We start from the raw sequence: 11,888 nt of genomic DNA on the forward strand, positions 1-11,888 counted from the left end.
GTTTGTAAAGCTATTCTAACTGTATTTTGCATTTGAATAGGCCTGCAAGTGAGTCAAGACTAGCCCACTTGATATCCTAATAAAAAACCCAGCTATTCTAAGCCACTCTACAGTGAATTTGGATAATAATGTAATCGAACCTAATTTCAGGTCCAATGATTTGACGGCCATGACTATTTTTTGGGTGCATCGACGGTCGTGATTTAAGGGTAGGTAAGCAGTCCACAAGGCAGAAAGCTGGTGACAAAATATTATTCATATAAACGGTAGCACAGCAGCAACAGGCCACTATCCCCTCACGAATATGTTAACCAACACACAGAAACAGTGGGACTAACACTAACGGGCACCACCAAATAAAAACAACAACAAAAGGTGCAAAATTTTTAGAAACAATATTTTTGTAATCAATAAAGTGCAACCTGTCTTGTGGCTTGGATTGTTTGCTTCTTTCTCTTTCTACATGGATGTCAGTAGAAGCACCCGTGACCTCTATTGCACTTTCTGTGATTGATTCCCTTAGTTCAGCACTAAACTTATATATAAACAACAAATGCCACAGGCCGCTTTCTATAGCACTTTTTTAAGTTCCAAATTACATTCCCTCTATATATGCTATTCCCTCGTCACTCCTATTTTCATTCTCTTTCAATATGTCAAAAATAAGACACATTTTTTATTTTATACTTCTTCTTCTTTTGTTAAATTTAAGCCAAACATTATGTCACACCAAAGGAATTCGACCAAGGAATTCTGCAGGGAAGCAATTATCGAAGAATGTGACACAAACCCAATTCTCAGAACAGCAATTTATGAAGTGGGTGAAGTTTGTTGGCGGCCTCAAGCACTCGGTTTTCAAGACTGCAAAGAATAAGCTATTCCCTTCTTACACTCTTACTGTGACTAAAAAGCCGGCTGCTGGAGATTTCACTTCAATTCAGGATGCCATTGATTCTCTACCATTCATTAACCTTGTGAGAGTGGTAATTAAGGTCCATGCAGGAGTTTACACGTGAGTACTTGGGTTTTATGTTCTGTGATTCTAGTTGGATTCTCTTTTTATCATCTATCCTTTATTTAATTAGCTATTTGTCTTTATTTTTGTTTTGGGCTCTGCCAAGTAGCTTTGACTCTTCTGAACCATGAATTATATATATAAAGATTTTCTATACTCAGTTTTAAGTAAGTTTGTCTTCAATTTGGTATATATAGAAGTGATCCAAAAAGTGATTCTCATTTTTGTTTTTTGTTGTGTCTTTCTCTTGTGACCCAAATGCTTTAGGAGTAGGTGTTCTAACCAAGCTAGACTCTGCAGTTTATGAATTGTCTTTTGTTTCATCACTTTTATTGTTGGAGCAAAGTTTCTCTTAGGATTGAGATAAATGTGAAAGGGTGAAATGGGTCACCTTGGAAAATCTTGAATTTTCAGGGAGAAAGTTAATATTCCTCCTTTGAAATCATTCATAACCATTGAGGGAGCAGGGCCAGATAAAACAATAGTTCAATGGGGAGACACAGCCCAAAAACCTGGGCCGAGAGGGAAGCCCATGGGGACCTACGCTTCTGCAACTTTTGCTGTGAATTCCCCTTATTTTATTGCCAAGAACATCACATTTAAGGTACTAAAGTAAAGCCATCTCTCTCTTTCTCTCTCTCTGCCTGTCTGACTGCTAGAGAATTTGATGCAGAACACTACCCCAGTACCAAAACCAGGGGCAATTGGAAAACAGGCAGTGGCATTTAGAATATCAGCGGATACAGCAACATTCTTGGGGTGTAGATTTTTGGGAGCACAGGACACACTTTATGACCACTTGGGTAGGCACTATTACAAGGATTGTTACATTGAAGGTTCTGTGGACTTCATCTTTGGCAATGCTCTCTCTCTTTTTGAGGTTAGATCATATTCATGTATTTTTTTTTTTAATTTATGAAAGATCATTCATGTATAGATGGTCACCTAAATAAAGGTTAATATTAAATTGTTATTTCAGATTAATAAAATGTCAGACTTTTGTTTATCTATATTTTTGTGGATTCTAGGAACACTAGTGGATTCAAAGGTTATCTTTTAGAAAAGTAGAAACAAATGTATTTTGCTTTTTGTGGTTTTCACTTAAGTAAAAGTTGATATATATTAAATTCCTATGTTAAATGAAGGGAAAAAAATTGATTAGTGGGGGCGTGTTTAATTATTGATTTAAAACTAAATAAATATGATGGTTAATTTATGATAATTACAGGGATGTCACGTGCATGCAGTAGCACAGAATATGGGGGCCCTAACAGCACAAGGGAGGAGCAGTCTTTTAGATGACACGGGGTTCTCTTTTGTGAACTGTAAGGTCACGGGCTCAGGAGCACTCTACCTTGGGAGGGCATGGGGTCCTTTCTCTCGGGTCGTCTTTGCTTACACGTATATGGACAACATTATCATTCCCAAAGGCTGGTATAATTGGGGCGACCCTAATCGTGAAATGTACATCTCTCTCTCTCTCTCTCATAACTTCACTAGCTAATTGCACCCCACTTTTATCACTTGCAAAATATAGTATTTACATTTCCTCTCTCTTTTTCCCTTCCTTTATAGCCATATCACAAAGGAGTAGTAACTCTTTGAAAATACCAATGAATAACTATGGTCTGGTTGAAGTACAGTGCATTAATTGGCAGAGCACTAGGGTACAAGGAGAAAATCTATTTCCCCTGTTAATATTTCATTTCTTATATATATTATGGTATCATCTCATTCAAAATTTAAAATAATTGTAATACAAATATTTTTTAAAGTTTATAATATATAATTTGAATCATAAAATATATCAATTGAAGATGACTTAATTTTAGCATAGACATGCACTCAATAATAGCTACATCCTATCCTATTTTACTATATCAAAAAACTACTTTATCAATTATACCATATTATTTTATGATATTTTTAGCATTCCAATTTTTATTTTACAATACAATACATTAAAATAATATTTCTACACTCTAAAATAATATATCCCAAAATTACCATCATTTATATGGTGCTGTAGAGGGAATAAAATATATTAAAAATTATACAATAGTGCTACAGTGCCATCATACATTAACGATGGCACTTTAGCACAATGCCAAATTTTTTTTACATATGGCATTTTAATGCCTTAATGCCTTAATTGTATCCTATCCTTACATATGGCATTTGCCAGCCAGGATGGGGATGCTCTTAATGATGCCTTTACTATTTTACTTAAAAAACAGAGTTTGCTAAGTGCAAACCCTTACATGTTGATCTTGTATGATGCAACTTTTACCTTACACTTTTTTCCCAATTAAATTTCTTAAAAATTTCCCACTCTTTGAAGTTTTTGATGCACACTAGTGACCTTGAAAAAGCACGTCATTTGTGAAAATAATCTGGAATTTCATGCCATTTACCTACCCATTTTTCCCTAGTGGATTTTTTTAAAAAAGAAAAAGAAAAGAAAAAGACAAATACCATAATTTCTTCGGCCCCAATTTGTTGCCGTGGGGAGTAGGGACATTGCATTGATATCCTGTGGTCTCCTCTCCATATCCTTATTTATATTGGTTTAGGTATTTGTCTTTTGTTTTCCACAGAAGCCTTAACTTAGAGCAACATGCCAACATATATTCTTCTTTAAACTGCTACGTAATAAAAATGGCGTAAAAGCCCAATCCAAAATTACTCGAATGAGCCATTTATTTTATTATACAAGGAGGGCATATCCGGCAATAATTGTGTGTGCTTTTGCTCTTTTTCTACCGCAAAATCTACGTGTACCACTGTGCATTAAAAAAAGAAAGAAAGCATATTATAAACCACTTACAAAATTGAGTCTCGCCGTTTTACTTTAGCCATCGTATTTTTAATTCATGCCACGCTAGCATAGGCATGGTTTCTACAAAAGCCACCTTAATTCTAGCTTGGTTGATTTTTGTTGGTAGTTTTCAATTTAGCCATAATATTAATAGCATACGCCTGACTGACTCTGATTGAGAAGGCTTTGAATTTATATGTGGACGCAGGACTGTGTTTTATGGGCAATACAAGTGTACAGGACCAGGAGCAAGCTTTGCAGGGAGGGTATCATGGTCAAGGGAACTTACTGATGAGGAAGCCAAGCCTTTTCTTTCACTTACCTTCATTGATGGCTCCGAATGGATCACATTATAATAAAATTCTATATATTTATATTTATCATTTTTGTAAAACTCATCTTGGCCTTCTTTTATTTATGAGGTCGCAGGAGAATCTAACAAATTATGATATTTATGTATTCAGCAAAAAAATTATAAAAAAATTATGATATTTATGTTTTAAGCTTCAATTTGCTTTTAACTAAATATGCACTTAGATTAGGTTAGAATATAATTTCTATCTTGTATTAAAAATGAAAAAAAAATTCATTAATTAATTGATCACTTTGTAAAGATTTAGACCCCTTAACACAATATGATTAACCTAATATTAAGCCAAGTTGATTAATAAGTTTGTTAATTAACACTAGATTAAACCACAATGTGTAAAAAAAATATAATGGGGAAATATACAGAACACAAAGATCTGATGATTCAGGAAAATCAAATCGGTAAAAAACCTAGAGAGGATTTAACTTAGCTATGCTCAAGGTAAAACAGATCCACTGTGAAAGAATTGAAATTTATACAATAAGACTTAGACCACTAACATTCTATTGCTACCTTGAGTAGAAAACTTACTACCGCGACCACGTGACAGCTCCGAGTCCACGGACTATTTCTTTCTTTGATCCACTACAACCATAAGTTCTCCTACTTGTGAATCTTGATCTTCTTGAATGTTCTTTGTGCAGCAACTGAAACGATCACCAAACTCTTGACATCAATCTTAATCTTGATAACCCTAAGCATGTATGAAGGTAAACACCTCTAGATCTCACAAGAGATTCAAACACACAGCATATCAAAAGCTTCTAAAACGTAGCTAGAGTTTTTCTATTTATATGAGACATAAAACATAAAACCCTACATGTCAAACGGGCTTAGGCTTAGTTGAAAATTCTGCAGAAAAAAAAAACAATCTGCACGATTCTCGATTGATTGAATCTAATTTTCGATCGATTGAGCCTTGCAGAATTTGACCAATAATTTCTGCAATCACTTGATTCCAACTTTACAACAAAACATATTTTAAGCAAGCCTAAACCTAGACTCTAAGTTTTGATCATAGTTTGCCAACATAACACACATTGAAATTCTAATACATTAGTCCCTAAGGTCTTAGAACCTAACACACTTCACTTAGAGGTTGTACCAAAAAAAAAAAAAAAATTGCAGGGGTAAGACTCGTGAGAATATCCATCATCATCATCATCATCATCATCAGTGGGTAGGATGAAATGGGGTCACCACATAAAGATGGTCCTTAAGCCCCATTTGCCTTTAGGATCTTTTCTTTCTTCTTCCAATTGCCTCCCCAATCCAGTCTCCCAAGCGTCGGGGTCAACACATGAATGTGGTCTCGGGCTGGACTAGCTTGGGCTTGACCTTATAGCCTTTGATGGCCTTTTTGGGCCCAAGCCTTCAAGATCTTTCCCCCTCCAATTGCCATCCAACTTCCACTCTGAAAGCGTCATTGAGTGAGTAGGAGATTGTTGGGACTTGGGAGTTACTAAAAGGGAAGGGGAAGATCCTGCTTAAACACATTCAAATATATGCACTCAAATGCATCGATTTCTTCGTCGAACCTCACATCAAGCAAATTATTCACAATTATCAAATATATATAATAGTAATATATATACTAAGGCATGTTGATTGATAATTATATGGGGTGATATATATATATATATATGTGTGTGTGTGTGTGTGTATTAGATTAGGGATAATTTTAATTTCTATAAATTCCATGATTAGCATTTAAGTATATAATGCATTATCATATGTTGGGTGAATCAAGTGCGTAATGCCATTAATTTTTCAAAGATTGATAATGTGAATTGGGTGGAATAGGTGACTAACTGAAGCAGGGTATTTCAAGTAGTAATATCCTAATTCTCTTGTAACTAATTTGTTAGTTATTTGATTTTTTTAAGCATTAACTAATAGGGTTTAGACACTTGTCAACAGTCTAGAAATGGCCAATGTCAAACAACTAGAATAAGTAGTTTAATATAAGCTCTTTGTAAATCAAATTGTATATGTGAATGAAATAAGACTTGAGAGCTTTTACTTGAGAACTTAGTGTTCTTGTAGAGGTGCCTAACCACTTATCAATTTCTTCTAAGCAACTCTCATTTCATTTAGTTTTAATTCATATTACAACCCATCATATTTCCCTGCATTAGTTTGGTATTAGAGCTTGAGATCCTTAGTATTCAAGTTCCTTTGCAATTTTTCCTTCATTCCAGTTCCAAGAACCTATCAAGATTGTTAATTCTGATCTTAGAAAACCTTTCTTACCAAAACCACAACCTTCTTTTGTGCTAGCAATTAGTTTGTAGTGTAAGAAGCCATGGTGTTTGAGAAGATAAGGAAGGATAAGAGCAACAAGCATATTGTCTTTGCAACAGAAAAAGAATATATTGTAGCTAATTGACCAAGGGGTCGAAGGGATCAAAATGGCTTAGAATTTGAAGTGGAATTTTTAAGGAGACAAATAAAAGCATTGACTAAACAATTGATAAGAGATAGGAAACAACAACACAATTAGCATGATGTTGCTGGAAGTGCAACTTCAAATGGGGAGGATTACGTGCAATTCTTTGTTCATTTTCCTAAGCAAAAACAAGAGTGACATAACTGCTATCCTGTGATGGTTCAACCAAAGATGCCAAACCAGAATTGGGAATCAAGATTTAAGATTGAATTCCCTGAATTTAATGGTGTGGGCGCAAGCGCCCTCAACGAATGGTTTTCTTGTGGGAAGTACACCTCAGCTTAGGGTGGATCAAGTGGAGGGTGTAAATGAAGTTGCTACCTAGATTAGGTCTAGCAATCACATATATCTTTGTGGAATGACTAATCTTTACTAGAGCACGTGTCCAGAGTTTAGGTATGGGGATGAGAAGGTGTTAGGCACCCAACCCTACTCAACTCGTAGGTCGATCTCCACTCATTGTGTTTCAAATCCTAGTCCCAGTAAAAGGGTCATCTAACATGTTATTCTAGACTCACACACACACACACACACTCTAACATGCATCTAAATCAATCAACATGGCATATCATTCCATTGCATTACATAGTTTAAAATCCTACCATTCATCTAGCATATGTATATACAAGGGCAGCAAGTATAGCACAAGGCTGTATATCAAGGAGGTAGTAGCATCAAGAATACTCATTATGTTCATGAAGCAAGCATACTTATCATGTCCATCAAGCAATTATGTTCATTATCCAAATCAAATTCATGTTCATATGATTATGCATAGCTTACCTCACTGCATCATAGCACCTATACATCAATGCATGATAATATTCTATGCATGTTCATGTTATTACCATGCATGTGAAACCCTAATATTTAATCTAATAAACAAGGTAAAACAAGTTATCTGACTGATTTAAAGACCTAAGCATGCAAAACTAAACCAAATAGAAACAAAATATGTGAAAGAAAGCTGTATAAAACAAACAAAACTTGAAGGAACCTAAATCTGGGTTTCTGGGCAAGAGCATGTATGCACATGCACGGGTTATGCATGCGCATCCCATGTGCATGCGTACACATGCATGAAGCATGCGCACACATACATGCCTAGAAACACAAACCCAGAAACTACAAGCACAGACAAACAAAAATGGAAATCTAACAACCTATCATGCTTATAATACAAAGACTAAACAACCTAAACTAAAGACAAATATATTAAAGCACTCAAACACAAAAGAAAACAAATAAACAAACAAAAATGAAAGAGACAAAGTTTGAACCTTTACCTTAAACACTAGAATTCTTTAGAGCTTTGATTTGACTGTTCTCCTTAATCAACCTAATTAAGAAAAAAACTAAGAAGGTTAGTAAGTTTAAAACTTGAAAGTCAAGACCAAACTAAGTTCCAACCAAGTAAACTTTAACTTGAGGATGTGGGATTCACTACTTTTTAGTGAATTCCAGCATGTTTTTGGTAAAAGAGCCTTTAGGGCCTTTTTATAGTGATCATATATGGGTGTAGAGCGGTACCCAAACGATGTGGGATTTACTCTACAAGATTTTATGTCCAAAAACTTTCCTTATAGGTATTTAGAAACCCTACATGTGTGTGCATATAGGGCATATGTGAGCATGCTCCATGTATGCATGTGCATACTTAAAGGCATGCGTGCGCATGCATAATGTTTTCCCTGTGCATTTTCTTTACCAAAACCATCCTTCAAGTCCAACTTTACAAGATTGGACCTTAAATTAATCCTGGGCCTTCGAGTGATGTTGTCATTGGGGAACGGGGGCTAGGGACGTAAGGGGTACAAAATGAGATATCTACAGATGGTAGCTTGGATCATGAGGAGTTTGTGGATTGGTTTAACCAAGTTAATGAGATCTTTGTTTGCTATGGTATGCCGAAATCCATGAAAGTTAAATTGGCAGCAACTAGTGTGAGAAGTAAGGCAAGACCTTGGTGGGAGTAATTGAAGATTCAAAGATTGAGGGAAGGAAAAACCAAGATTCAAACTTTGGAGAAGCTGAAATAGAAACTTAGGAAGCAATTTTTTCCTTACAACGACATCCAAACCCACTATAGCAACTTGCACAATTGCTGGACAGATTCAAGTGCACCACACATAGTTTGTACAAGATAGTGTTTCATTACTCATTGCAACCAAAGAAGGGGAAAGTAAGTCCCAAACCAATGGTCAAGATGAAGTAGGCTTTAAAATTGGAGGGTTAACCAAACATAAGGACAAGTTTTTTTTAAGAAAGGGAGTCCTCATAATGCAAATTCATCTTCATTGGTGTTTCATTTGTGTTAAACTAATTATGCAGTAGCAAGTTGCAACAACAACAAAGTCATGACAGCAGGTAGCTGTATCATCCTAGAACATCATATAAATCTTGTGGCAACCAAGACAACTTGAGGTCAAGTGCTTCTTAATTGGGAGAATCCTGATGCAGGGCATTTCAAGTAGCTATATCTTAATTCTCTTGTAACTAATTAGTTAGTTAGTTAGATGACTTCTTAAGCATTAGCCAATACAATTTAGACTCTTGTCAACCATCTAAAGGCTGCTAATGCCAAAAAACTAGTATATGTAGTAGAATGTAAGCTCTTTGTAAATTAGTTTGTATATGTGAATGAAAATAAGACTTGAGAGCTTTTACTTGAGAACTTATTAGTGTTTTTGTAGAGTTGCCTAACCACCTATCAATTTCTTCTAAAAAACTCTCATTCCATCTAGTTCTAATTCATATTACATCCCATCATATTTCCCTGCATCACTAACACCTTCCAAACTCTGTAACCCAACCTTTGAATTTGAATCTCTAGTTTGAAGACCAAGCCCTTATCATTTTTTGTTTTCATTTTCTAGATTATAATTAGGAAACAAAGTGATGCAAATTTGTGTTTTATATAATGTAACTAGGATTAAAAAAAAAAGCCTTATACTTTTTTTTCCTTCCATAGAATGTAACCAGGATCAAAGTAATGTTTCTTTTTTGATTTACCAATGAAATTCATTCAATTATCAATAAAGGCGTATATTCATGAATGATTTTTTTTCCTTAATAAAATACACAAGTACACAACACACCTCTAAGAATTTCTAAGACTCTTAGGTTTAGCCTAGTTTAGTATTAAAATGGGATCTTCACAAAACCAACTTCGTCCTGTTGAGCATCACTCTTTATGCTCTGATCGGTATTCTAGTAAGACATTGTCAAATTGGGAGAACGTGAAAAGCAAGGAACCAAATACCTAGAAAGGCAAATCCGTAAACCTTGATTAGGGATGCGTAAAGCTTGGTAATTGAGCAAGAGAGATTTGGTTTTTTTTTTTTTTGGTGGTAAATTGAGAGAGAATTGTTTTAAGTTAGGATTTTGTGGATTTTTATTTGTTACATCCAATTTGATCTATGTGGGTTTGTTTTCAAAGGAAAAAAAAAGTAATGGAAAATAGAAATTGTCAAATTATTATATATATATATATATATATATATATATATATATATATATATATATATGTTGGGTTTTGTGGAGCCTAGTTGTGTTTAATCCAGATTATGAGCCGACCCGAAATAATATTATTATAGTTTTTAACGGGAGATTTTTGAGGCTTAGTCCATGAGCACTACGGTTTGGGCCATTGCCACAGAGAAAATTTTTTGGTATGTTTTTGTAGCCCATTGTGAATCCTGAGTGCAAGATATAAAAACTGTTATTTTTGGAGACTGGATTTTGATGTTTTTGAGAGAAATAAAATTTTTGGAGACTGGATTTTGATGTTTTTGAGAGAAATAAAACTGTATTGCCGTACTCTGTATTTTCCCCCAAGAATAGTAAAATCCTTGTAACTCCGTGGACGTAAGCAAATTGCCGAGCCACGTAAATACTGTCTTGTGTGTAATTATTTTTTTTTTGGCGTTTATTTTTTTCTCTTTTTTGCATCTCATAGATCTGAGAATATTGTACATATATTCCCACCAATATATAATAATAATAATAATAATAATAATAATAATAATAATAATAAAAATAAATATAATAATTTTTCTTATTAATAATAATTTTTTTTAGTTGGGGTGACACTTAATGGATAACTATGCTGGTGTTTGGATGGAAGGAAGTATACCCAAACACTATGTAAGGTTAGAGGAACGAATAAAAATTATAAAAGGGGGCCAAAACCGCCCCAAACATTAATGGTGTAATATATAATTTAGTCAATTAACGAATTAAACCTCACCCCCCTTTAAGTGGAGTGACAATGTATTTGGAATTTAATATAAGATGAGAGTTTAGTTCATTAATTTTTGAAACGTTAGTGTCTAATATGTTATATACCCTTAAAATTAAGGTTTAAATATAATAAAAAATTGATAAATCTAGACACACAATCATACAAGATTATTATTATAACTACTTACATGCACAGTTATGATTGGTGTATATAAAAGTTTTAGTGATGTATTCATATAAAATAATAAAAGTAATGTTGCTTCAGTTATAATTTGCCTCTTCAGCGTGTTGTGAAAAAAAATTGTGAAAATATTTATATTTAGTTGCTCCAAGTGGCAATCCTCTCTTGACTACAAGTGCTATACTCTCATTAATTATTAATGTAGTTTCTTTAAATTAAGATCTATTACCAAAATATCAAGTAACTTATTTAAGTTACTCTAGATAAAACTCTATTATCTAAGTTTCAAGAAATTCAAAAGTATAATTCAATTCAAATTCTATTAACAAAGCTACATATAATATAAAATAAAATTTAATATTTATTTTAATTAATTTGATCATATATCAATAAAAATACATAATTTTATTTTAATATAATAAAATTTACTCACTATATGCAATATGTTTGCGCCAAGTGAATATATATATATATATATGAATTACACATAGAATGGCTTACTAATTAATAATGTAGTTTCGATGATATTTATAAAATATCTTCTTTTATTCCCATATAATTAATTTTTATTATTATTTACATGTGCTTTTTTAATTTTATCACATGGAATATTAGTAGTAAAAAAGAAAACTGATCATTTTTTGAAATATTTACCATAAATACAAATAAGAATTTTGTATGGATGGGAAATCAAGTTCAAAGCTCCAATTGAATTTATTGGAACTTACAATTTATTTCTAGATATATTTAAATTTGTGGGAGAGTTGGGCCCGGTGAACCAAGCTAGCCCGCATGGGCAAAGCCCAATGCGAA

At 33.7% G+C, this 11,888-nt stretch overlaps 1 protein-coding gene across 1 annotated transcript; it reads left to right on the forward strand.

The window, feature by feature from the left end:
* The first annotated feature begins 571 nt into the window (after positions 1-571).
* LOC142606809 (putative pectinesterase 53) lies at positions 572-4,343 on the forward strand. The gene is made up of 5 exons (XM_075778152.1): positions 572-1,012; positions 1,430-1,619; positions 1,689-1,895; positions 2,244-2,479; positions 4,042-4,343. Exons 1-5 carry the CDS (start codon positions 654-656, stop codon positions 4,187-4,189), a joined length of 1,140 nt encoding a protein of 379 aa, XP_075634267.1. The 5' UTR covers positions 572-653; the 3' UTR covers positions 4,190-4,343.
* Positions 4,344-11,888: the final 7,545 nt, after the last annotated feature.

Source organism: Castanea sativa, chromosome 1 (genome assembly GCF_040712315.1).
Source record: "Castanea sativa cultivar Marrone di Chiusa Pesio chromosome 1, ASM4071231v1".
In the NCBI taxonomy this organism is placed as follows: domain Eukaryota; kingdom Viridiplantae; phylum Streptophyta; class Magnoliopsida; order Fagales; family Fagaceae; genus Castanea; species Castanea sativa.

Excerpts from the sequence above, each read along its gene's own strand:
- LOC142606809 (XM_075778152.1), top strand. The coding sequence starts at position 654 with ATGTCAAAAATAAGACACATTTTTTATTTTATACTTCTTCTTCTTTTG. Across the intron at positions 1,620-1,688 it reads CCAAGAACATCACATTTAAG|AACACTACCCCAGTACCAAA; the intron begins GTACTAAAGTAA and ends AATTTGATGCAG. Across the intron at positions 1,896-2,243 it reads ATGCTCTCTCTCTTTTTGAG|GGATGTCACGTGCATGCAGT; the intron begins GTTAGATCATAT and ends TGATAATTACAG.